The sequence below is a fragment of the Delphinapterus leucas genome, chromosome 10 (genome assembly GCF_059928025.1).
Source record: "Delphinapterus leucas isolate spDelLeu-1000000601 "Yukka" chromosome 10, BTC_Dleu_Yukka2, whole genome shotgun sequence".
NCBI lineage: Eukaryota > Metazoa > Chordata > Mammalia > Artiodactyla > Monodontidae > Delphinapterus > Delphinapterus leucas.
Window position 1 is genome coordinate 25,938,805 of NC_143138.1, and position 26,000 is coordinate 25,964,804.

The 26,000-nt window shown below is 40.7% G+C and overlaps 1 protein-coding gene across 1 annotated transcript; it reads left to right on the forward strand.

Moving 5' to 3' along the window:
• The first annotated feature begins 2,281 nt into the window (after positions 1-2,281).
• On the forward strand, positions 2,282-14,897 carry IL17F (interleukin 17F). Its single transcript, XM_089918627.1, has 3 exons — positions 2,282-7,484; positions 11,586-11,791; positions 12,976-14,897. Exons 1-3 carry the CDS (start codon positions 7,458-7,460, stop codon positions 13,238-13,240), a joined length of 498 nt encoding a protein of 165 aa, XP_089774753.1. The 5' UTR covers positions 2,282-7,457; the 3' UTR covers positions 13,241-14,897.
• The last annotated feature ends 11,103 nt before the right edge of the window (positions 14,898-26,000 follow it).

Sequence of the window (26,000 nt, forward strand, 5' to 3'; positions counted from 1 at the left end):
ATTCCATTCACCTTGATGCAGGAAATTATTGAATAGCTTGGCTGATGAGTAAGTGAAAGTCTGCACGAAACCCTGAGTTGCCCGTAGCCCGCCTGTGGGTGGCTGCTGCTGAATTTCGACATGGAAGGACCTCAATTTCCTGGTCTCTCCATCCCCACGCTTGCCAAAGAGCCTTGCAGAGAAGAAGAGGTGTATGGTTCTTAGCTTCGAGGGAGTGCAGCTCTGAGATTTAAGGCTCTGATTTTCTTATCCCAATCACTTTTCAAGTGTGCTTGACTCTCAATTTCTCAGCTTCAGAAAATAGAATGTGTCCAGTGAGCCCTGCTGTAATTTTATAGGAAATCCCGCACTTTCTTTAATGTTCCCTAAAGCAGTGCAGCCCAGACTTTCATGTGATGAGAATCACTTGGAAATCTTGTAAAAAGGCAGAGTCTGATTCAATAGGTTTGGGGTGAGGGCCCGAGATTCTGCATTTATTTTTTGCATATATTTTCAGGCTTTTTTCTGAGCGTACATTTATTTACACATATACACACACATACAAATATACATATACATGTACATAGTGTGTTTGTATCTACATCAAAGGAATGTCATGCTTTATATGAAGAACCGTATCTTAATATTTTCAAAAATTGTTACAAAAAAGGTATTTTTAAAGTTATTACATTTTCTTGGAAAGCAATTTCTAGTGGCTACATAGGTTTTATCATATATACATGCTAACAATGCACTGAACTATCAACATTATTCTACTGTTAGAAATCTAGGGTGTTTTCAATTTTCCCACACTGAATATCCTTGTATGTGGGTCTTTGGGTACTTCTCTATTTCTTTAGAACAATTCCCAGGGGTAGAACATTTTTTTTAGGTTTTTGCTTCATATTATTAAATACCCTACAAAAGTTGTACCAATACACTCCCAGCTGTAATACCTGAAAGTGCCCCTTTTTCCTATTCTCCTATTAATATTCATGGTTAAAAATCTATGCCAGTTTGATAGCCTAAATATGGAATTCTATTTTAGTTTGCATTACTTTGATTGCTTTTGAGGTTAAACTGGGGTTTTTTTCACATATTTATTATCTATTTTCTTCTAATGCAAACTTTGCTACTTTTTCTTTTTTCAAATTGAGGTGTAATCGACATGTTATATTAGTTTCAGGTATAAAACAATGATTCTATATTTGTATGTATTGTGAAATGATCACCACGATAAGTCTGGTTAACAACCATCAACTGCGATTCTGCCTTTTTAACAAGCTCCCAGGTTCTAGCAAGCTAGATAGCAGGGGTGGGGCTGGTGCTTACTTTCTCATTCCAAATTCTTGTTGACCCATTTCTGCTGCTTCCTCTCCTGAGGCTGCCTTTTCTTTCCACATCTCTTTGCTGCTGTGTGGACATCATAGGACTGTTTTGCATGTAAAGAATTTTATTTTAGATGTGGTAATAATGGAAGAGAATTAAAGCACAATGTAGACATGGAAACAATTTGAATACTAGGCTCATGACTCTTTAAAGTTCCCTTGCTGTGTCAGCTACTGAAGTTTCTAACTGGCATCTCTCTCCATTTCTCTTCTCTCTGGTGATAACTCAAGTTCTTGTTATTTGTATGTGTAGTGATTTCCTTCTCTGTTTCCACCGTGGAAGAATAGAACTTCCCTCTCTGTGTTTACCCTGGATAGAGATAGACTCTATCTTTGCGCTTCCAAAAAGGCCTAAGGTAAGTTCTCTCCAAAACAGAAGTGCCATTTTGTCTAACATGAAGTTCATGGCACTCCTGGATGGAGGAAACTCATGATGATTTTCTTCTTTTATGGATAGTACTTTTATTTTTCTTCTTCTTATCCATGTTAAGTACCCAGCATGGCGACTGGCACAGAGTGGGCATTTAATAAATGGTGTTTTTGTTAATACGGAGATAAAATTCTGGTGCACACAGCTCCATGGTTCATAGAATAGATTCAGAATTGAGGGGTTCTGCTTTTGATCTGGAACTTTCTCCAGTGACCTCAACCCTATTCCATCCAGAGTTCTCACGCAGCACTCTGGGAAACTGCTTTCCTAAGTCTTCCCCCAACCTGATACTTTTTTTCTTTTTCAGCTTTTGCCTCCAATCCCCTCCCTTCATTTCTGTTCCCTGTAACTCTTTCATAGATTCTTCACCTTTTCATCAGAAGATCAGGAATTACACTGTTTTTTAGACAATAGACAGATACACACACACACACACACACACACACACACACACACGGAGGGAGGGAGGGAGGGAGGGAAGGAGGGAGGATGGGAGGGAGAGAGAGAGAGAGAAGGTTTCTGTGTCTAAGCCCCAAATAATTCCTATGGCCACAAACCTCGGCATGTGAAGACCCTGGCGCAGCATTTTCATCTGAAAAATAATCATTGTAATGAACTCTGATTTTTAACCCAAAAGTAAAGCTGTTTTGTTCTTGAAAATCTTTTCACAGTAGAAATATGTTGACCTTTAAAAAGAAAAGAATTGGTTGCTATGGAGTGTGATTTTATGGAGGTTCTATTAAGTACATAATGGGTTTGAATATTTGACTCAAACAAATAGGTAAACATGAAGTAATGGATGCAAAGAATCCTGAAACTGGAAACAGTCGTTTGTATTAAAAGGGAGAAAAAAAAGAATTATGTGGATTTGTAGGGTCTGTGGCTTTATAGTTTTAAGGATGCTCCATGATTTTTCTTCAATAGGGGACGGAGAAGTAGGGTTATGAAAGGGAATGGGACATGGACTTTCTAAATGATCTAGGGACTGAAAAGGCAAATAAACCTTATATTTAATTAGTTTGAATAGCCTAAAAGGAGGAAAACTTTTTGTGCTTGATGACGAGGAGAGCTGCAAGAAGGTTGGGAATAAAAGCCATAATGCTTTGAGGCCATTCTGACCTAATGTTTTAACCCATATTCAGAGGGTCTGACTCTAACATAAATAAATCAGTGCTTCAGGGAAATTAGAAAGGCGTGTTTTAATTTCATTTAGAAAAAAGACTGGAGTTAAAGTAAATTATATACTAATAGCTTTTGTTTGGTGAATAAGATAGTGAATGATAATAAGAATGATAATGAGATAGTGATAATTTATATTTTGCATTTAATTCTTTATCAATATTCTTTAAACCTGTTATATGCTAACATTGTTTAACTGGCTATTTTAATAAGGAGTCAGAGCTCTGATAAACAGTGAGAGTAAGAAAATCCTGTAAAATTTTTAAGGTCTCTCTCAGTCAGTTTAGACTAGGATGAAACACTTCCATTTAGAGAGAGAAAGAATGGGAGGTGCACACAGTAGGTTTGATCTGTTACAACCTTGAAATCCTGTTTGGCTGACATTGTGGGGCTCCCTTAGCCAGGGCGTGTGGGATGTGCTTTGATCAGACCCAGATTCTGCTTTTTGAGCAGGGCTCACCTCCCCAGTACTCTTTGTGGTTGCTGGCTCCACCCAGCTGGGAGGTTTCCCCCCCAATACGCTCTTTGGCTGCATCTGAAATAGTGATGGCAAGTATAACTCTCCCTGTCTTGATTTAATGGTAGATTGCTAGAACTCTACCCTTACACTGTTTTTTTCTGAGTCCTCTTACCTACGTAAAGGGATTTCCAGATGCTTCATTTTGATTCCCGCTTGTAGGAAATGTATTTGGTTGAAAGGTTTTACTGGGCACTTCTACCTCAGAGGCTTTTCCAATCGTATCTTTTGCTTTGTGGGGATAGAAATAGTTGGGTTTTTTCCAAACTTGCAAGGCTCTGAATTTCTGGACTCTCTTCATTCTCTTTCATTTTTGTTTGCAAACCTGCCTACTCTTTCCTGAGCTCATGTCTTTCTTGTGTTACCTCACCAAATGCAGACAATAACCTCCAACACACATAGCTGGCATTCTGTTCCCAGTGTCCTCCTTTAGAGCTCTTATTGGACCTCTAGGTACAATATCTGCCTCTCAAGTTACTGCAGGCAATAATTTTACCAAATGTTTTGCCATTCATAACATTGGTCATCATTTATCTAGCTTCCAATTTCATTGTCATCATAGCCTACCACCTGACCACCATGGACAATGCCACCATTTCAGCCTTTTGCTGTGGAAGCCCCTCACTTCTAGGCATCGATTTCTGTATCCACATGTATACTGCTAGGTTGTGCCAACATTTCTTGATTAGACTCCCTTTTCTTTCTTTCTTCCTTCCTTTCTTTCTTTCTTTCCTTCAAGTTGGTCCAATTTTAGTGAAGTCTGTTACAGAAGACAATTCAAATAGGAAGCACTGTCTGTGGTTTTAAGGCCTATAGAAATCTGAATTATGTTTTACTGCAAAATAATATAAAATACATTAATTCAAACTATAGTGTAAAAAGATTTTAATTATGAATGTATGTCCTCATTAAATTAAATATTTGCAAATGTTTAGACTCCCCTTTCTTGAGTGAAGATGAAACCTCTTGAGGGTTGGATTTGTAAAACTAAATGTGTTCATTTAGCTCTCAATATATCCAACAATCCCGTGTCGTTATCTTATTGGTTAATATACGTGTGTTTGCTTTCGTTCCATAACTATATTTTAAACTCATTAAGGTAGAGACTCTACTAGTACAGTCTATTACCTATAATGCAGCACGGCTTCCAGAACATGGGAGGGCATACAAAAATCTTGCTTAATTGAATGTTTGAACAGCTGTAATATTTTACGACATGGAGGCTGTGTGTAACTCATTCATACCACTACAGAGCTTCCTGCTGTCTTTTTCTGTGGGCCCTTGGAATTGTGTGTAGAGTGCTGTAGCTGTTGGTGTGTTGAATGATAGCTCCACTTGGATTATTGAAACTCTTAAAGCCAGAAGCAGCTTGGGCCGCAAGTGGTACAGGGCCAGTTAGTGAAGGGCTTCCACCATAATCAGCTGTGTGTTCATCATATATTTATTACTGGGTCCCCAAATAAGAAGGGTTTATTATTGTTAGAAGAAAGAATGATCTGGATCCACTGATGGAATTCAAACTTGGTGATGGTTGATTACTAGTTTGACATCCTGATAAGTTAGTTAGTTTTACCTTGATGGGGGAAAACTTTGTGACCATTGGGCACATGAAAATTCAACGTTGCTTCCTTCTTACATTAAAAAAAAATTATTTAATTTTCTCTGCAACCAGCAAATCCTTCTGTATTGAACCAGGCATTCTTAACTCAAGGCGATTTCCTTGTTTCTTCTTCCGGGAGAGCTGCTGTGGTCTTCTCTGCATGGAGGTATGGCTCTGCGTGGAGAAGAGACTGTTGCAGAAAGTGAGTGGCTCAGCCCACTCAACTTAATACGCTTTTAAGGGTCTATTGCACGTATTGCTCTGATAGCTTGTGTGATACAAGCAAATCTGAAAACATGACTCTTGATTTCACGGTGTCAGCTTCACCGAGTATATGGAAGAATGTATCCAGAGAGGCCTTGAAAATTCTCTATAAGATGGGCTCAGGGAAAGCCCCTGAAGGGGTTGCCTAGGGGACTTGTCTTGAATTGGTGTATGCATAGAAAATATACTGTCTTAATTAATTAATTTTAAAACTAACTTTTATTGGGGTTTAGTTGATTTATAATGTTGTGTCAGTTTCTTCTGTACGGCAAAGTGAAACAGTTATACATATACATATATCCACTCTTTTTTAGATTCTGTTCCCATATAGGCCATTACAGAGTATTGAGTAGATAGAGTCCCTTGTGCTATGCAATAGGTTCTTACCACTTATCTATTTTATATATAGTAGTGTATATACGTCAGTCCCAATCTCCCAATTTATCTCTCCTTCCCTTCCCCCTTGGTAACCATAAGTTTGTTTTCTACATCTGTGACTCTATTTCTGTTTTGTAAATAAGTTCATTTGTACCACTTTTTTTTTTTTTAGATTCCACATATAAGTGGTATCATATATTTGTTTTTCTCTCTCTGACTTACTTCACTCAGTATGACAATCTCCAGGTCTATCCATGTTGCTGCAAATGGCATTATTTCATTCTTTGTTATGGCTGAGTAATATTCCATTGTATATATACACTGTCTTAATTTAGATTGTATACTTGGGGATATATATTTAGAGAAGGATGCTGGCAGAGATTATTGGGGGGAACTGAAGTTACCCCAAGTCCATGAAGACCCCAGAGAACCATCCTAAAACATATAAGCAAGTGTGAGGTAGACTAAAGATGAGCACAGAGTAATGAGGGAGGGAACGGTGATTCAAGGAGGTCTTCTTAGGGGGTTACATTTCTGATTGTCCCAGAGAAGAGGTGTAGAGAAGAACGCACAGGCATGGGGAGGAGAAACACGGGTGAAAGACTCATGATCACAGAAGAATTTTGATCAATCTTGGAGGGGCTTCATGAGCCCAAGAGCTGTTTCCTCTTTATTTCCTACATTTGAAGAAAATGGGGCAAACTTGTTCAAACACGTGATGGAGGAGAGTAACCTTACCCTGCTAGAATGTGCCCTGCCTTATTAACAGAGCATGTGTAATTTTACCTGATCTTAATGGGCATTAAAAAGAGTAATTTATTGTTATTTCAGAAATGTCTGTGTATCCCTAGGCTATAATGCCTAGCATACAGCAAGTGCTTAATAAATGTTGACCTGAACTGAACTAAGATAAATTAACATTTTTGCAAGTCATTTAAAATTACACATCAGAGCATTTAAAGGTTCTACTTGCTAATCCATTTAGTTTAAAAAATCAAACCATCTTCAGTCAGACACAGCCAAGATAATAGTTGTTTATATGTTGTATAAGTAATGATTATCAATCTGTCAAACACTGGTAGGAGTCTAACCATGGGGTTAAAACAGAATTAGTTCAGGGAGACCATGAAACTAATTGCCTGGGATATAATTTCTGAATCTCTCACTGATGCCATTCATTTCTCTGGTTTTGTTTTTTCCATTCATAAAACGGAGCTAAAGATAGTCCTCTGTTTAATACCGAGCCTCCTCGAAGGATGACTTATCCGCTTAAATCTCAGCTTACATTGCATGACTGGAAAGTAGAATGTAAGGTGCGTGACTAGAGTTCTTAGCCATTTTGTGGAAGAACATGAAAGATCATGACAGCAGCTTGTCACTTGGTTCACCTCTGTAGTACATAAGAAAATTTGCTGTAGTGTGAGGACAATGGGGGTGGGAGTGGGGCAGAAGAAGAGGAAGATTTGATTCTTTTTTCATCATCCCTTTTTAGGGTCCCCCTTCGATTCCCCTTCAGGAAGTGGAATAGAAAAAAAAACAACACTACATTCGTCAGTAACTCTGGGGCAACCACAAGTTAGACAGTAAGCAGGTCAACTGAAACAAGGACAGAGATTGCTATAAAACCAACAGTGCTCTCGTTGACACCACACGGGCACACAGAAGGCAACACAGCACAGAAAGAGCTTCCTGCACGAAACAGGTGACCAGAGCAAAGTGACAATGACATTCCTGCGTGACATGGCCGTGGTGAGTAGTCAGGATCATTCTTGTGTTGGTCATCCCTAGGATTTCAGGAAAGCAGATTTATAAGGAATGATGCTAGATTGGGGTCTTTTGGGGGGTCATTTCTTTAAAAAACAGAGCTGACTTTAACGCTGATCCTTGTCTGGTGGAGAAAAAGAAAAAATAACCAGAAATTATAATGGAGTGTAAAACCATAGCTCTTCACCGATGGCTCTGGCATAGTTGGTGTTAGCTTTTGAAGTTCTTGACATCACAAACTGGACATGGTCTCTCTTGTGGCCACCATTGTAGAGTTAAGTTGGCCCTCATCTCATGGGGGAGCTTAGCCAGACTTTTAGGAGCTGTACATGTTGATTTTAACCAAGGAAGCTGGGGCCCCAATAGGGGTAATGATCCCCCCAAGATGAGCGGATGACAAGGAGCGCCCTGCATGCAGGGAGTGAAATCACCTGGTGATGCACTTGGGCGGCTCCTATGGGAGAGACATTTGACACATCTCTGAGAGCTGGTCATTTTTGCATTGTCTCCTTCCTCCTGGAGGAGAGGAAGATGTTAATGTGATGGAAATCTGCATCCCCTGGGTCTAGAATCTCACCTGGCATTCGTCAGGTAAGACCTTCGAAGAATTTAAAATACAGCAGCATGAAAGCAGGGCTTGGGAAACCACTCACCATATTATTGGTTTAAATACTCCTTTTCTTCTCTCTTTTTACAAGCCATGCAACTTAAAAGAGATTGGATTTCATAAAAGGTCATGGCATGTGGTGATGATAATACTACGTTATATTCATATACTGTTTTAGAGATGGTAAGAAATGCAGCCAAGTGCAGTAGTTAGCGGGCATGGGCTTTGGAGTCAGACAGACCTGGCCTCACCACTTACCAAGTGTGGGATTTGGGGTAAGTTACTTAGCCTCTCTGTGCATTCTTATTCCGCTTATCTGTATAGAGGAATAATAATGGTATCTCCCTCATGGAAGGATTAATTGATATCGTTGAGAATGACTAAACCTATTCTCTGAAATAGCAGATATATGCAGGCATGGCTTTTAGTTAACTTGGCCATTTTAATATAACAACCAATAAGGATAGAGAAAGCATTCAATAAATTCTTTTTTAATTGAAGTAGAGTTGATTTACAATGTTGTATTAGCAACATTGGTATATAGCAAGTGATTCAGTTATATATAAGTGAATAAATAAACCATAATTTCCATTATGGTTTATTACAGGATATTGAATATAGTTCCCTGTGCTATACAGCAGGTCCTTGTTCATTATCTATTTTATATATAGTTGTGTCTATATGTTAATCCCAAACTCCTAATTTATTCCTCCCCCGCCCCCTTTCCCCTTTGGTAACCATAAGTTTGTTCTCTATGTCAGTGAGTCTGTTTCTGTTCTGTAAATATGTCCGTTTGTATCATATTTTAGATTCCACATATAAATGATATCATATGGTATTTGTCTTTCTCTTTCTGGTTTACTTCACTTAGTATGATAATCTCTAGGTCCATCCATTTTACTGCAAATGACATTATTTCATTCTTTTTATGGCTTAGTAGTATTCCACTATATATACATACACATATATATATATATACACACACACACACACACACACACATACCTCATCTTCTTTATCCATTCATCTGCCCGTGGACATTTAGGTTGCTTCTATGTCTCAGCTACTGTAAACAGTGCCACTATGAACATTGGGGTGCATGTATTTTTTCGAATTAGAATGTTAAATATTAATATTAATGATGTCATTATTTTTACCTCTGAGTCTTGCACCAATCCAGGGGAGCGGATTGGGACGACTTTCCCCATTGTGCATATGAACAACAGCTCAATGAATTTAAGTGATTTAACATCACTGGATACTGTATGCCCAAGAATGAGGACATGAATCTAGGTTTACTGGCTCCAAGTAATATTCTTTTCCTTGAATGGTTCAGAAGCAAGATTTCTGAATTTAAAGCCATTGTGTTTAAACAAATTTGTTGGATAGTTTTGTGTTCTAAAGCCACATCTATTTTTGGTTTCTTTGAAGAAATCTGTTGTACTGTCAGCAAGAAACATGACAGGGCAAAGGACATTAGAATAGGGTTAGAAATTGGAGGTGCAGGCACACAGGACATCCTCAATACGGTGGTAGGGCAAACTCTTATGGGCTGGGAGCTGCCCGGGTTCTGGAGCATGTTCCTACATGGGGTGAGCACGAATCACAGGTGAGTTCAGGAGACAAGTGTTCAGATGTTCTCTTTACGGGAGTTCACAGTGCAGTAAGTAAAAGGTTGAGCTGAGCATGTTGGGAAGCTAAGGACCGTCTTGTCTAAGCAGGCATCCTTTTACTTTTTAAAATGTCATAGTGCTTTGTCTAGACAGAAGTTACGTGAGGGCAAATTCCACATCTTTCTCGTCCACTGTGTATCATTAGGACAATGTAGACTTAACAATAGTACCTATACTGAATACTCTCCATGTCCCAGCCCTGCTCTTCATGCTATATATGGGTCCTATCATTTAATCTCCACATTTGCTGGTGGAGGAAACTGAGTCACAGCTAGTAAGAGTCCTGGAACTGAGTTATGGACCCAGGACTTTTGACTCCAGAGACGGGAAAGAGTTGTTGAATGAATGAATGATTGCAAGAGACAAAAGTAGACATCTGCTGATTATCTGGAGGGAAATCAGCCTCTTTCAGGCTTATCTGGGTCAATCTTGCTTTCAGCTTCTTTTTAGTATCAGCTACATTAGTACAGCACTTGACGCCATGACCTTTTTGTTTACTCTTATCATTTCCTGCCTCCAGCACTTGCAAAAGATAAAAAGAAGGTCCTTTAAATCAACATGTCTAAGCACCTTCCCAACCCTAACTCACGGAAAGTGTGAGCCTGAACGACACTGAGCCCTGAGGATGAAAGTAACTCACTTTCAGCCCTGGGTCTGCATTATGTTGAGTATTGGTGATGAGGCTTGTCCATCCCCAGAGAGGGTCGGTGGTCACCGTGGGGTGAGCAAAGCAGGTCGTGAGAAAGGGAAGCTGGAGAGATTTTTAGCTCTTCCTTTATTTTAGTTAGGTCTTCACTGAACGCTTTCTTTGTGCACTCCTGTAATACCAGATAAATGGGTATTTCAATGTAAGTATAAAAAATATATTTTCTGGAGCTAAAGAGAAATAGTTTCCATTTCTCTCTTGTGCATCCTTAGTGCCTCTGCTTCCTTCAGTCAGCATGGGTCATTAGAACTCTGCTATAGTTGGTTTTGCATGGTGTTTTTCTTAATGTGTTGAGCTTAACTATGTTGTTAATTTAAATGGATTGTTTTGTTCATGCATTCACTCACCTGCTCTTTCATTCATCCAGAAAGTATTTTGGAACACCTGTTCTATGACATGTTCTCCTGCAGGAACTTACCATCTAATAGGTGTAGATCTGTATGAACACAAATACTGCATGTCCAGACAATAAAGAAGGGCTGCTTGAGTGCTAGATGGTAAAAGCTTTATGAATGAACTACTTTCAGGACAGTTCCTGGAGGAGACGGAGTCCTAGTGGGGGCCCTGATGGAAGGGGAGGATTTGGATGGATAGGGGTGGGGCAGTGTATTCCAGGTGGAGGGATGGCTGGGACAAAGAGTTTTGTGGAGGATTCATGGATGTGAGGTTGGAAATTAAAAGCAAGAGTTACCATTTCTTAAGCCCCTATTTTTATTGTAGGTGCTTTACAAAGAACGTTTTATTTAATCTTGGGAATATTATTATGAAGCAAGTGTTATGCTCTGGCTGGAAAGAAGAGAAAGCAGAGGCTCAGTGAAGAGACCAGGTCAGGACTTAAACCCAGTCCCAGATCCTGACATCTGTCTTTCTCCCTGTTCAGGAGCTCTCGGACTGTGGAGGGCTCAATCACCAGGCTAATGAGTTTAGTTCTCAGGTTGGTACGCTGGTATCTTATTATGACTGTTCCTGTTGCCAGGTGAGGATCTGAGGTTCAGAGAGGAGCCCTGATCCCATCCCTGAGTTCAGCTGAAGCATGACCTGTCTCTTGTCAGCAAGTGACACCAGAGTCCCTAACCAGTTCCATTCTCATCTATTTCCAGGTCAAGTCCCTGCTGCTGTTGACATTGGGGCTGACCCTCCTGGGGGAGGTGGCAGGTCGGAAAAGCCCCAAAGCTGGGGATCCTGCCCTCTGCCCCCCTCCGGAGGACCACACTGTGAGGGTTGACATCCGCATCCTCAGGCAGAATCAGGGCGTTCCCCTCTCACACGGCTTCCAGAACCGCTCCAGCACCCCCTGGGATTACAAGTATGTGCCAAGGAGACTGACCTCCACGTTCTTTTGAAAAACATGTTAATTTATTCTAACCATAAGTAGAAAATTTCAAAAATATAGAAAAAATAATAGTCCTGACATTCACTCTGAAAAACGGAAATTCCACTTTCCCTGGGTGCTCACATTTTCTTGCTATTTTGGGCTAAGTCCTCCTATGTGGTCGAAGGTCTATTTTGCTTCCAAACTCTCATCGACGCTTTGCCCTTTTCTGCTTCACGCAGCCCTGGATTTGGAATTTACAAACTTTCTGTGCTGGAAGAGAGGACTCTTTAAAGCAGCCCACATAATGGTCTCTGCATAGAGATAAGTGGGAACCAGAAAAGTCAGTTCAGAGAGAGCCACTCAGATTGGATTTCAGTCTTCAAGGAGTGTGGAGGAGGCCAGAGTGGAGGAGAAAGGCCAGTTTGGGAAGGGGATGCTAGGTGAGGATGTTCAGGGTACAGACTTGGGATTTTGTCTCACATGGAGGTTCTCGGAATAGCAAGCACTCATTTATATGCTCTAAATATAAGTATGAAAACAGAGCCCGAGGGCCATTAAAAGTGCTTCTGGGGCTGCCTGCACTGCTTGCCTTGGGAAGCCAGAGTGTACGCTTGCCAGCTGGCTGGATTGGCTTTGCTGCCTTTATTCCCCCTGGCAAGGGGGCTATTCAGGGAGAAATTGAAAGAAGACATTGGATTCACCAACCCCCCAGGGCTTTGGTTTTCTTTCCCAAGCAGCAGGCTTTGTAGACTGTGTACTGGGGGACCTCCTAGTGATGTTCAGCCTCTAACCAAAGGATGAATGATGATTATAATAATAAAAATGAAAAGGAAAATGAACTAAAAGATCTAACATGTATGGAATGCCAACGTTTTACGGTGTGGCGTTTCATACGCATTTGTATCACTGAGTGTTGGTAACAATCCCACAGGAGACGAATTTGCGAACCCCCATTTTAAAGTTGAGGGAACTGAGGCCTAAGGAGTTAAGCACCCGCCAAGGGCCTGCGTCTGAGTCCAGGGTGTCTGCTCCGCGCCTGCGCTGCCGCCCTGAGTTGCCCGGCACCGCCTCCCTGCAAGTGGGCGCCCAGTGCCGCGGGGCCCCCATCCTTTGTGCATCTTTCCCCGCCTCCCACCCCCGGTCTCACCATCGGCTTCTCCCTGCTCCTCCTGCAGCGTCACCCGGGACCCCCACCGATACCCCTCCGAGATCGCAGAGGCCCGGTGCAGGCACACGGGCTGCATCAACGCCGAGGGGAAGGAAGACAGCTCCATGAATTCCGTCCCCATCCAGCAAGAGTTCCTGGTCCTTCGGAGGGAGTCCCAGGGTTGCTCTCGCTCCTTCCGGCTGGAGAAGGTGCGGGTGACTGTTGGTTGCACCTGTGTCACCCCCATCGTCCGCTACGTGCGTGGCTTGAGGGCGGCAGATCAGCTCAGCTGAAGAAGCTGTAGAAACGCCCCTCTTTACCCAGCACTTTGCCATGAGTCCTGTGTGGTTCCCAATTCTGTCCACTTCCCAGGTCTCTTCATAAGATCTGCATGGGACTCTCAAAGCTCTGTATTAGATAGAGTAACTTTCTGGGGCTTCAGAATCTTTATACGGTCCTGAGATGTTCCTATGTCCCACCCCCCTGAAAATAGATGGAGGAGAATGCAGGACCCTCACCTACTCTGCTTATGTGCTATCACGACCACCTCCCAGCCATGCCGTCATTGGATGGGGGCCCTGTTGGTAAAATGGGCTTCTGCTCCACAAAAGGCAACAAATAAAATAAGCACAATGTAAGAGTGTGTGGGAGGGTCTGTGCAGGATGGGGTGGGCGGGAAGAATGGAGATAAGGATCCAGCACCTGTTTATTAAGCATTTGCTAAATATAGATGAGGTTGGCCTGATATTTATACCTCTAGGGAAACTGTTCATGTATTTATGATATATTGATTATATGAAATTGTAGGAGAAAAATTAATATAACAAGTACTAATATAATAAAGTATTGATGATTGAAAAATACTTTAGTTGTTTGTTTCCAGTCTCAGCTTGTACTCACGAACCTTGTGGACCTGAAGACTATGAAGTTCTATACACCTGTCATCTGTTTTTTCGTATTTCATCAGAGTGCTAGTGTCAGAATTATTATTATTATTATTTGTGTGTGATCTTGGTGATATTAGCTTCCCCCCCCAGCTTTCTTGAGACATAATTGATAAATAACATGGTGTAAATTTAAGTGATAACAATGTAATGATTTGATACATGTATATATGGTGAAATTATTACCACAATAAGGTTCCGTAACACCTCCATGCCTTCACATAATTCCTTTTTGTGTGTGTGTGATAAGAACATTCAAGATGTACCCTTTTAGCAAATTTCAAGAATACAATACAGTATTGTTAATTATAGTCACCAGGCTGTACGTTAGATCCCCAGAGCTTATTAATCTTATAAATGAAAGTGTGTCCCTTTCATCCAACATCTCCCCATTCCCCCACACCCTGCTCCTGGCAACCAGCAATCTCCTCTCTGTTTCCATGCCTTGGAGAGTTCCTCTATTATTAATGGTTCTTGGGGGTTAGGAGGAGAGTTAAAGAAAATGGTGCAAACAGGGCTCGTGTTCCCTATGACTCTTTACTGCTCTGTCTTCCTGGCTATATTATTTTACAACGTGAACATCTACTGGCCACTGTGGTAGCTACTGGAGACATGAAGAAAAGTAACAAATGCACATGGCGGGGCCATGGTCTTGGTAGTGGCCGCCTGCAGACCCCCTGGTCACTAGGGCTATGGCAGTCACTCTGCATCTGGAATCACTAGTGGTCTTTCATGAATCTCTTGTGCTTCTTGAAGACACAGGAGCTTCCAGATTTTGGTCTCCCTACCACTCAGCGGCTCACTGGTCCCTCTCTCGCCCAGATGCACCACATTTTCTCCTTCACTGCTACACTACCGGCTCAAGGCACATCTGTGTTCTGCTGCCTTTCAGTTCCGGAGAGGGGATGGGGCATCAGTTCTCACTCCCACCTGCAACTTGGCTTGAGGATGGGCAGCGGGCAGGAGACTGGCACCCATTTTTAACTCTTTAGTGGGGGCAACTTTTACCTAGTCTGTAGGTGAGGGTGGGGATGGAGGAGCTGGTAAGTGGGCTCTTCTCTTTGCTTCAGAGTCTTTCACTTATGGTATAAACATTGACGTTGGTACTTAAAATGCTCAGCCTCTTGGAATCTAAAAACCATTTTCTCTCATAGTTATCAGCTTTGTAAGTTTGCTGTGAATCCCATAAGTCCATACTGGTGCAGAAATCTGTGCAATGAATCTTCCTTTCCCTGTTCATTTTGGCAGTAATAGCTTTACCCTGAAGGTAGTACACACGAAAAGCCTCAATCTGAGTGGTGAGAGAAGTATAGAGGTGAAGGACATTGCAGAGGAAAAAATTATGCCTCTGAATGTATCAAGATATTATCTTGTTACATGTGGTCACATGTAATTTCAAAATGATGTGCTAAGTACCATGATCAAGGTCTGAGATTTAAAGAAGACGCAGCGGGTGATAGCTCACCAGGAAATTTCAGAAAGGAGATGACTTTTGCACTGGATTAAATAAGAGTTGCTCTAGAGGAAAATGAGGGAAGGGCATTCCTAGCAAAAGGAACAGTATAAACAAAAGTGCAGAGGCACAAAAAAGCTTGGTGTGTTAAGGGAACAGCATATGCCTGGGATAATGTGGACACGGGGACACAGTGGAGGATACATAAATATTTCTTGAGAGAACGATTGAAAACATGAGTGAATGAATGAACATGGCAGTAGGCAAAGGACAGTAGGCAGAGGGCCCCCTCGTGGATGGTTTTGTATGCTCCATTACAGATGTTATAAGAGCACAGCTGTATTTCATAAGAGAATTTTGGTGGTAAGTGTATAAAAGGGATGGAAACCAGAAGGCCGGTTACAAGGTCGGAGGGAAGGCAATTTCTCCTGTGGTAGATACACGTAGTTAGAGCTGGAGGGGTGCCTGTAGATCACCTGTCGACCTTTTAAATTTGCAGATGAGGCCCAGATGAATTAGATGTCTTGCTCAAGGTCACTTGGGTAGTTAGTGACATAAGCAGGTTCACTGACTCCAAGTTCGTGACTTTTCATGTTGGTTCTATAGCGTTTCCAATAAGGACTCTGGGAGCCCTGACGAAGGACCTCCCCAGCCCACATCTCCAGGTACATTGTACATGGCGCCCCCTGGAGCCTGGAGCCCTGAGTTACAGCTTCCCTCCACGGTTGGCTGCTGTAGAGGAAATTGCAGGTCTTCTCCCACTCACAGAGTGGCACACTGCGTCAGTTTGTCCCCAGATTCCCTAAGCATAGGTGCCTAGGGAATGATGGCTCCCTCCTGGAGGACCTGGCAGCCACCTGAGACCCTCCTGTGCTCCTTAGCTTTGCACCCAGCTTTCTGGGACTTGGAGGTGTCCTGTTTTGCCTGTAGGAGAAGTGGTCAAGTTGAATGGTTCAGGCGTCCAAATCCAATCACCATATAGTGTGTGGAGAGAGGAACTTTTCTTTCCACATGGCAACTTGAAAGCATATAGAATTTTCTTTTGATATCCAGTTCATACTTACGAAGTCTTGGCTGAGGGGAAAAACACGTTCTCAATTTCTCTCTTTCTCGCTCCCTCTCTCTTCCTCTCCAAACATGGATAGAAGTCACCTATATTTATGACGTCACATGGGAGAAGTTTCGCTTGTAATTTACAGTGAGGGAAACGGTTATGAAATTGGTTTGTCTTTTTTTCTAATAGGAGAGGTAGAAAAAATGCGTTTAATATTTAGACAGCTCTTGATTTTGAATCTTGGTTCTATTTTCTGGTTGTATAAATTTAGGCCAATTAGTGGTTCTGAGACTCAGTTTCCTCATATGTTAAGTGGGGATAATAGCTATTTTAAAGAGTAGTGTAATATACTCGAAACAAAAAACGTAAAAGACAATTGAGTACCCAGGAAATGGTAGGCACCTAGTTACCGGTAGTCATTACTCCAAGAGGCACAGAACTTACGTTTCCCATTTTGCTTGGCCCCAGGAAAATCACAACCAACTTTTATGCTTAAACACCACAGTTATAATATTCCTCGTGGTTATTAAATTTATACTCTCTATTTACTCTCTGTGTACACATGTATTCAATATATAATTTAAGGTAGTTTAAACAAATGATCTATATATTGTTAGTATGTTATTATTATAAAGATCGTTTGTTTAAACACCTTAAATTAAGTTGAAAAGAGTAGAGGAAGCTATAGATTTTTTCTTTCAGTTTTATTGCGATAGAATTGACATATAGCACTGTATAAGTTTTAGGTGTACAGCATAAAGATTTGATTTACATACACCACGAAGTGATTATCACAGTAACTTTAGTGAACATCCATCATCTCAGATAGATACAAAGCTAAAGGAATAGAAAAATAATTGTGTGTGATAAAAAATTTTAGGATTTAAGGGCTTCCCTGGTGGCGCAGTGGTTAAGAATCCGCCTGCAGGGGACACGGGTTCGAGCTCTGGACCAGGAAGATCCCACATGCCGCGGAGCAACTAAGCCCGTGCGCCACAACTACTGAGCCTGTGCTCTAGAGCCAGCGAGCCACATCTACTGAGCCTGTGTGCTGCAACTACTGAAGCCTGCATGCCTACAGCCCATGCTCTGCAACAAGAGAAGCCACGACAATGAGAAGCCCGCGCACCACAACTAAGAGTAGCCCCCGCTCACCGCAACTAGAGAAAGCCCACACGCAGCAACAGAGACCCAACACAGTCAAAAAATAAATAAATAAAATAAATAAATTTTTTTTAAAATTAGGATTTATTCTCTTAATAACTTTCATATATATAACATACAGCAGTGTTAATTATACTTATCACATTGTACATCACATCCCTAGTACTTATTTGTCTTATAACTGGAAGTTTATACCTTTTGACTACCATCCAGTTCCCACCCTCTCCCCCGCCTCCTGGTAACTGCAAATCTGATCTCTTTCTCCATGGAGGAAGCTATAGATTTAATACATTAAAAAAATTCCCCTTTGTCCCAAATGTACATTGTAGCCTATTCCACAGATACAAAGCATTTTGGTTCAGTAAGTTGCAGAAAGGGTACCTGTTCAGCCTGACTCCCCTCAGGTTACAAAGGAGCACACATTTTCTCAAACACTGAGACATCATTTTTTTTTTTTTTTTGGCACCCTCTTTGGTGCCAAGGAAAGAATCTTTGGAAAAAAGGTAGCTTCTGAAGCTGACGAGCTCTAAGCCTTGCTTGTGCATCTCCAAGTGTCATAACAGACTACAAAAACATTCCTTCTTCCCTAAAGAGTACCCAGGAAAACAGAGTCCTTCCAGGCAGTGAGAGATCAGGTGTGGGGTAGTGGGGAGAAGCACTTATCCCTTATATCTGTGAATCTGAAAATCAGGGGGGTTGTACTTACCGAGTCATAATTCTGCATCTTCTTATGTTTGTGATAGGATTTAATGGTATTTGTAACGGAATCTTACTTTTCGTATCTGGAGTATTAATGTGACCCAGGAAGCTAAACCCAATAACAATTCTATCGAGGGTTGTTAAAAAGAATGAAAATGATAACAATGACAGCAGCTTGTATACATTGAGTGTTGGCTGTGTGTGTCAGCCACTGGGCTGTTTTACACGCACCTTAGTCCTCACAACAGTGGTGTGAGTTTGGAAATATTATTATCCTCGTTTTACAGATGAGGGAACTGTGGAACTAAATACTTACCCAAGGTCACAAGAGCTAGTAAAATATTAGCCTCAAGGTTTAAACTCCGGTATCTTGGACAACAGATCGGATCTCCTATTGCCTGATCATCTAATCAGTTGATCTGGGTAAACTTGGATAAGTGTCTTAATATTTCTTCACTGGAATCTTTTCCTATCTGGAAATGAAGACTGATTAACATGCTTCTTACAAAGGTCACTGGAGGGTCTCAGGATTAACCCTTGATCTACAAATAGCACTTCTTGATGTCCTTCTAGAAACACACCTCTGTTTGCTAGTAGCAGGTGTGTGACCTTGGTCTTGTAATTTTATAACAGGGGCTGCGTGAAATGTATGCTTTAAAAATTGTGACCTACTGCTGGCACACTAGCAGCTACTTACCCGTGCTGATTTTGAGAATTTTGCTCAGTAGTGAAGAGAAAATATTTCAAAACTAAAAGGAAAAAAAAAGAGCACGAAGACTTCTTACCTGCAAAATGTTCGTCTCTTCTTTTAAATTGTATGAGCATCAAAGCAATATCGGAAACCACACCATAATGACTAAGCATGTAGGTGTTGGAGCCAAATGCCAGCTCTGACACTTACTGGCTGCACCAATTACTAATAATCTTGGGCAAGTCACCTAAGCTCTCTGTGTTCCTCTTTTCTCAATTGTAAAATGGGGATGATCACCGCGCCTACTCCACAGGATTGTTGAGAGGCTAGAATAAGATAATATATATAAGGTGCTTAGCATAGGACCTGGCATGTGTTGTCTGGTGTGTTATTAAGAAAGGGAAAAACCAACCATTATCCCACAATAACAACATGTACTTTTTTTCTCGAAGTATAGTTATTTACTATATTGTGTTAGTTTCAGGTATATAGCAAAGTGATTAAGTTATATATATATATTCTTTTTCAGGTTCTTTTCCATTATAGGTTATTACAAGGTATTGAATATAGTTCCCTGTGCTATACAGTAAGTCTTTGTGGTTTATCTATTTTATATAAGTAGTGTATAGCTGTTAATTCCATACTCCTAATTTATTCCTCCTCCTGCCCCAACTTATGTTTTTTTTTTTTTTACATCTTTATTGGAGTATAATTGGTTTACAATGGTGTGTTAATTTCTGCTCTATAACAAGGTGAATCAGTTATACATATACATATGTTCCCATATCTCTTCCCTCTTGCGTCTCCCTCCCTCCCACCCTCCCTATCCCACCCCTCTAGGTGGTCACAAAGCACCGAGCTGATCTCCCTGTGCTACGCGGCTGCTTCCCACTAGCTATCTACCTTACATTTGGTAGTGTATATATGTCCATGCCTCTCTCTCGCTTTGTCACAGCTTACCCTTCCACCTCCCCATATCCTCAGGTCCATTCTCTAGTAGGTCTGTGTCTCTATTCCTGTCTTACCCCTAGGTTCTTCGTGACATTTATTTTTTCTTAAATTCCATATATATGTGTTAGCATACGGTATTTGTCTTTCTCTTTCTGACTTACTTCATTCTGTATGACAGACTCTAGGTCTATCCACCTCATTACAAATAGCTCAATTTCGTTTCTTTTTATGGCTGAGTAATACTCCATTGTATATATGTGCCACATCTTCTTTATCCATTCATCCAATGATGGGCACTTAGGTTGTTCCCATCTCCGGGCTATTGTAAATGGAGCTGCAATGAACATTTTGGTACATGACCCTTTTTGAATTATGGTTTTCTCAGGGTATATGCTCAGTAGTGGGATTGCTGGGTCATCTGGTAGTTCTATTGGTAGTTTTTTTTAAGGAACCTCCATACTGTTCTCCACAGTGGCTGTATCAATTTACATTCGCACCAACAGTGCAAGAGGGTTCCCTTTTCTCCACACCCTCTCCAGCATTTATTGTTTCTAGATTTTTTGATGATGGCCATTCTGACTGGTGTGAGAGGATATCTCATTGTAGTTTTGATTTGCATTTCTCTAATGATTAATGACGTTGAGCATTCTTTCACGTGTTTGTTGGCAGTCTGTATATCTTCTTTGGAGAAATGTCTATTTAGGTCTTCTGACCATTTTTGGATTGGGTTGTTTGTTTTTTTGTTATTGAGCTGCATGAGCTGCTTATAAATTTTGGAGATTAATCCTTTGTCAGTTGCTTCAATTGCAAATATTTTCTCCCATTCTGAGGGTTGTCTTTTGGTCTTGTTTATGGTTTCCTTTGCTGTGCAAAAGCTTTGAAGTTTCATTAGGTCCCATTTGTTTATTTTTGTTTTTATTTCCATTTCTCTGGGAGGTGGGTCAGAAAGGATCTTCCTGTGATTTACGTAATAGAGTGTTCTGCCTATGTTTTCCTCTAAGAGTTTGATAGTGTCTGGCCTTACATTTAGGTCTTTAATCCATTTTGAGCTTATTTTTGTGTGTGGTGTTAGGGAGTGATCTAATCTCATATTTTACATGTACTTGTCCAGTTTTCCCAGCACCACTTATTGAAGAGGCTGTCCTTTCTCCATTGTACATTCCTGCCTCCTTTATCAAAGATAAGGTGACCATATGTGTGTGGGTTTATCTCTGGGCTTTCTATCCTGTTGCATTGATCTATCTTTCTGTTTTTGTGCCAGTACCATACTATCTTGATTACTGTAGCTTTGTAGTATAGTCTGAAGTCATGGAGCCTGATTCCTCCAGCTCCGTTTTTTGTTTTCAAGATTGCTTTGGCTATTCGGGGTCTTTTGTGTTTCCATACAAATTGTGAAATTTTTTGTTCTAGTTCTGTGAAAAATACCAGTGGTAGTTTGATAGGGATTGCATTGAATCTGTAGATTGCTTTGGGTAGTAGAGTCATTTTCACAATGTTGATTCTTCCAATCCAAAAACATGGTATATCTCTCCATCTATTTGTATCATCTTTAATTTCCTTCATCAGTGTCTTATAATTTTTTGCATACAGGTCTTTTGTCTCCTTAGGTAGGTTTATTCCTAGATATTTTATTCTTTATGTTGCAATGGTAAATGGGAGTGTTTTCTTTATTTCACTTTCAGATTTTTCATCATTCGTGTATAGGAATGCCAGAGATTTCTGTGCATTAATATTGTATCCTGCTACTTTACCAAATTCATTGATTAGCTCTAGTAGTTTTCTGGTAGCATCTTTAGGATTCTCTATGTATAGTATCATGTCATCTGCAAACAGTGACAGCTTTATTTCTTCTTTTCTGATTTGGATTCCTTTTATTTCCTTTTCTTTTCTGATTGCTGTGGCTAAAACTTCCAAAACTATGTTGAATAATAGTGGTGAGAGTGGGCAACCTTGTCTTGTTCCTGATCTTAGAGGAAATGCTTTCAGTTTTTCACCACTGAGGACGATGTTGGCTGTGGGTTTGTCATATATGGCCTTTATTATATTGAGGAAAGTTCCCTTTATGCCTACTTTCTGCAGGGTTTTTATCATAAATGGGTGTTGAATTTTGTCGAAAGCTTTCTCTGCATCTATTGAGATGATCATATGGTTTTTCTCCTTCAATTTGTTAATATGATTTATCACATTAATTGTTTTGTGTATATGGAAGAATCCTTGCATTCCTGGAATAAACCCCACTTGATCATGGTGTATGATCCTTTTAAAGTGCTGTTGGATTCTGTTTGCTAGTATTTTGTTGAGGATTTTTGCATCAATGTTCATCAGTGATATTGGCCTGTAGTTTTCTTTCTTTATGACATCCTTGTCTGGTTTTGGTATCAAGGTGATGGTGGCCTCGTAGAATGAGTTTGGGAGTGTTCCTCCCTCTGCTATATTTTGGAAGAGTTTGAGAAGGATAGGTGTTAGCTCTTCTCTAAATGTTTGATAGAATTCGCCTGTGAAGCCATCTGGTCCTGGGCTTTTGTTTGTTGGAAGATTTTTAATCATAGTTTCAATTTCAGTGCTTGTGATTGGTCGGTTCATATTTTCTATTTCTTCCTGATTCAGCCTTGGCAGGTTGTGCATTTCTAAGAATTTGTCCATTTCTTCCAGATTGTCCATTTTATTGGCATAGAGTTGCTTGTAGTAATCTCTCATGATCTTTTGTATTTCTGCAGTGTCAGTTGTTACTTCTCCTTTTTCATTTCTAATTCTATTGATTTGAGTCTTCTCCCTTTTTTTCTTGATGAGTCTGGCTAATGGTTTATCAATTTTGTTTATCTTCTCAAAGAACCAGCTTTTAGTTTTATTGATCTTTGCTATCATTTCCTTCATTTCTTTTTCATTTATTTCTGATCTGATTTTTATGATTTCTTTCCTTCTGCTAACTTTGGGGTTTTTTTGTTATTCTTTCTCTAATTGCTTTAGGTGCAAGGTTAGGTTGTTTATTCGAGATATTTCCTGTTTCTTAAGGTAGGATTGTATTGCTATAAACTTCCCTCTTAGAAGTGCTTTTGCTGCATCCCATAGATTTTGGGGCGTCGTGTCTCCATTGTCATTTGTTTCTAGGTATTTTTTTATTTCCTCTTTGACTTCTTCAGTGACCACTTCACTATTAAGTAGTGTATTGTTTAGCCTCCATGTGTTTGTATTTTTTACGGATCTTTTCCTGTAATTGATATCTAGTCTCATAGCATTGTGGTCGGAAAAGATACTTGATACAATTTCAATTTTCTTAAATTTACCAAGGCTTGATTTGTGACCCAAGATGATCTATCCTGGAGAATGTTCCATGAGCACTTGAGAAAAATGTGTATTCTGTTGTTTTTGGATGGAATGTCCTATAAATATCAATTAAGTCCATCTTGTTTAATGTATCATTTAAAGCTTGTGTTTCCTTATTTATTTTCATTTTGGATGATCTGTCCATTGGTGAAAGTGGGGTGTTAAAGTCCCCTACTATGAATGTGTTACTGTCGATTTCCCCTTTTATGGCTGTTAGTATTTGCCTTATGTATTGAGGTGCTCCTATGTTGGGTGCATAAATATTTACAATTGTTCTATCTTCTTCTTGGATCGATCCCTTGATCATTATGTAGTGTCCTTCTTTGTCTCTTCTAATAGTCTTTATTTTAAAGTCTATTTTGTCTGATATGAGAATTGCTACTCCAGCTTTCTTTTGGTTTCCATTTGCATGAAATACCTTTTTCCATCCCCTTACTTACAGTCTGTATGTGTCTCTAGGTCTGAAGTGGGTCTCTTGTAGACAGCAAATATATGGTCTTGTTTTTGTATCCATTCAGCCAATCTGTGTCTTTTGGTGGGAGCATTTAGTCCATTTACATTTAAGGTAATTATCGATATGTATGTTCCTATTCCCATTTTCTTAATTGTTTTGGGTTCGTTATTGTAGGTCTTTTCCTTCTCTTGTGTTTCTTGCCTAGAGAAGTTCCTTTAGCAGTTGTTGTAAAGCTGGTTTGGTGGTGCTGAACTCTCTCAGCTTTTGCTTGTCTGTAAAGATTTTAATTTCTCCATCAAATCTGAATGAGATCCTTGCTGGGTAGAGTAATCTTGGTTTCAGGTTTTTCTCCTTCATCACTTTAAATTTGTCCTGCCAGTCCCTTCTGGCTTGCAGAGTTTCTGCTGAAAGATCAGCTGTTAACCTTATGGGGATTCCCTTGTGTGTTTTTTTGTTGTTTTTCCCTTGCTGCTTTTAATATGTTTTCTTTGTATTTAATTTTTGATAGTTTGATTAACATGTGTCTTGGCGTATTTCTCCTCGGATTTATCCTGTATGGGACTCTCTGTGCTTCCTGGACTTGATTAACTATTTCCTTTCCCATATTAGGGAATTTTTCAACTATAATCTCTTCAAATATTTTTTCAGTCCCTTTCTTTTTCTCTTCTTCTTCTGGAACCCCTATAATTCGAATGCTGGTGCACTTAATGTTGTCCCAGAGGTCTCTGAGACTGTCCTCAGTTCTTTTCATTCTTTTTTCTTTATTCTGCTCTGCAGTAGTTATTTCCACTATTTTATCTTCCAGGTCACTTATCCGTTCTTCTGCCTCAGTTATTCTGCTATTGATCCCATCTAGAGTGTTTTTAATTTCATTTATTGTGTTGTTCATCATTGTTTGTTTCATCTTTAGTTCTTCTAGGTCCCTGTTAAATGTTTCTTGAATCTTGTCTATTCTATTTCCAAGATTTTGGATCATCTTTACTATCATTATTCTGAATTCTTTTTCAGGTAGACTGCCTATTTCCTCTTCATTTGTTAGGTCTGGTGGGTTTTTATCTTGCTCCTTCATCTGCTGTGTGTTTTTCTGTCTTCTCATTTTGCTTATTTTACTGTGTTTGGGGTCTCCTTTTTGCAGGCTGCAGGTTCGCAGTTCCCGTTGTTTTTGGTGTCTGTCCCCAGTGGCTAAGGTTGGTTCAGTGGGTTGTGTAGGCTTCCTGGTGGAGGGGACTAGTGCCTGTGTTCTGGTGGATGAGGTTGGATTGTGTCTTTCTGGTGGGCAGGTCCACGTCTGGTGGTGTGTTTTGTGGTGTCTGTGGACTTATTATGATTTTAGGCAGCCTCTCTGCTAATGGGTGGGGTTGTGTTCCTGTTTTGCTAGTTGTTTGGCATAGGATGTCCAGCACTGTAGCTTGCTGGTCATTGAGTGAAGCTGGGTGCTGGTGTTGAGATGGAGATCTCTGGGAGATTTTCGCCGTTTGATATTATGTGGAGCTGGGAGGTCTCTTGTGGACCAGTGTCCTGAAGTTGGCTCTCCCACCTCAGAGGCACAGCACTGACTCCTGACTGCAGCACCAAGAGCCTTTCATCCACACGGCTCAGAATAAAAGGGACAAAATGTAGAAAGAAAGAAGTAGAAAGAAGGGAGGGAGGGAGGGAGGGAGGAAGGAAGGAAGGAGGGAAGGAAGGAAAAAAGAAAGAAGATAAAGTAAAACAAAATAAAGTAAAATAAAATATAATAAAGTTATTAAAATAAAATATTAAGAAAAAAGAAAAAACGGACGGATAGAACTCTAGGACAAATGGTGGAAGCAAAGCTATACAGTCATAATCTCTCACAGAAGCATACACATACACACTCACAAAAAGAGGAAAAGGGGAAAAAATCATAAATCTTGCTCTCGAAGTCCACCTCCTCAATTTGGGTTGATTCGTTGTCTATTCATGTATTCCACAGATGCAGGGTACATCAAGTTGATTGTGGAGCTTTAATCCGCTGCTTCTGAGGCTGCTGGGAGAGATTTCCCTTTCTCTTCTTTGTTCTCACAGCTCCCAGGGGCTCAGCTTTGGATTTGGCCCCGCCTCTGCGTGTAGGTCGCCGGAGGGTGTCTGTTCTTCGCTCAGACAGGACGGGGTTAAAGGAGCCGCTGATTCGTGGGCTCTGGCGCACTCAGGCCGGAGGGAGGGAGGGGCACGGAGTGCGGGGCGGGCCTGCGGCGCCAGAGGCCGGCGTGACGTTGCACCAGCCTGAGGCACGCCGTGCGTTCTCCCGAGGAAGTTGTCCCTGGATCCCGGGACCCTGGCAATGGCGGGCTGCACAGG

Bases quoted from the DNA above. Each gene is read 5' to 3' on its own strand.
- IL17F (XM_089918627.1), top strand. From the start codon at position 7,458: ATGACATTCCTGCGTGACATGGCCGTG. The intron at 7,485-11,585 runs GTGAGTAGTCAG...ATCTATTTCCAG, and splicing joins TCCTGCGTGACATGGCCGTG to GTCAAGTCCCTGCTGCTGTT. The intron at 11,792-12,975 runs GTATGTGCCAAG...CTCCTCCTGCAG, and splicing joins AGCACCCCCTGGGATTACAA to CGTCACCCGGGACCCCCACC.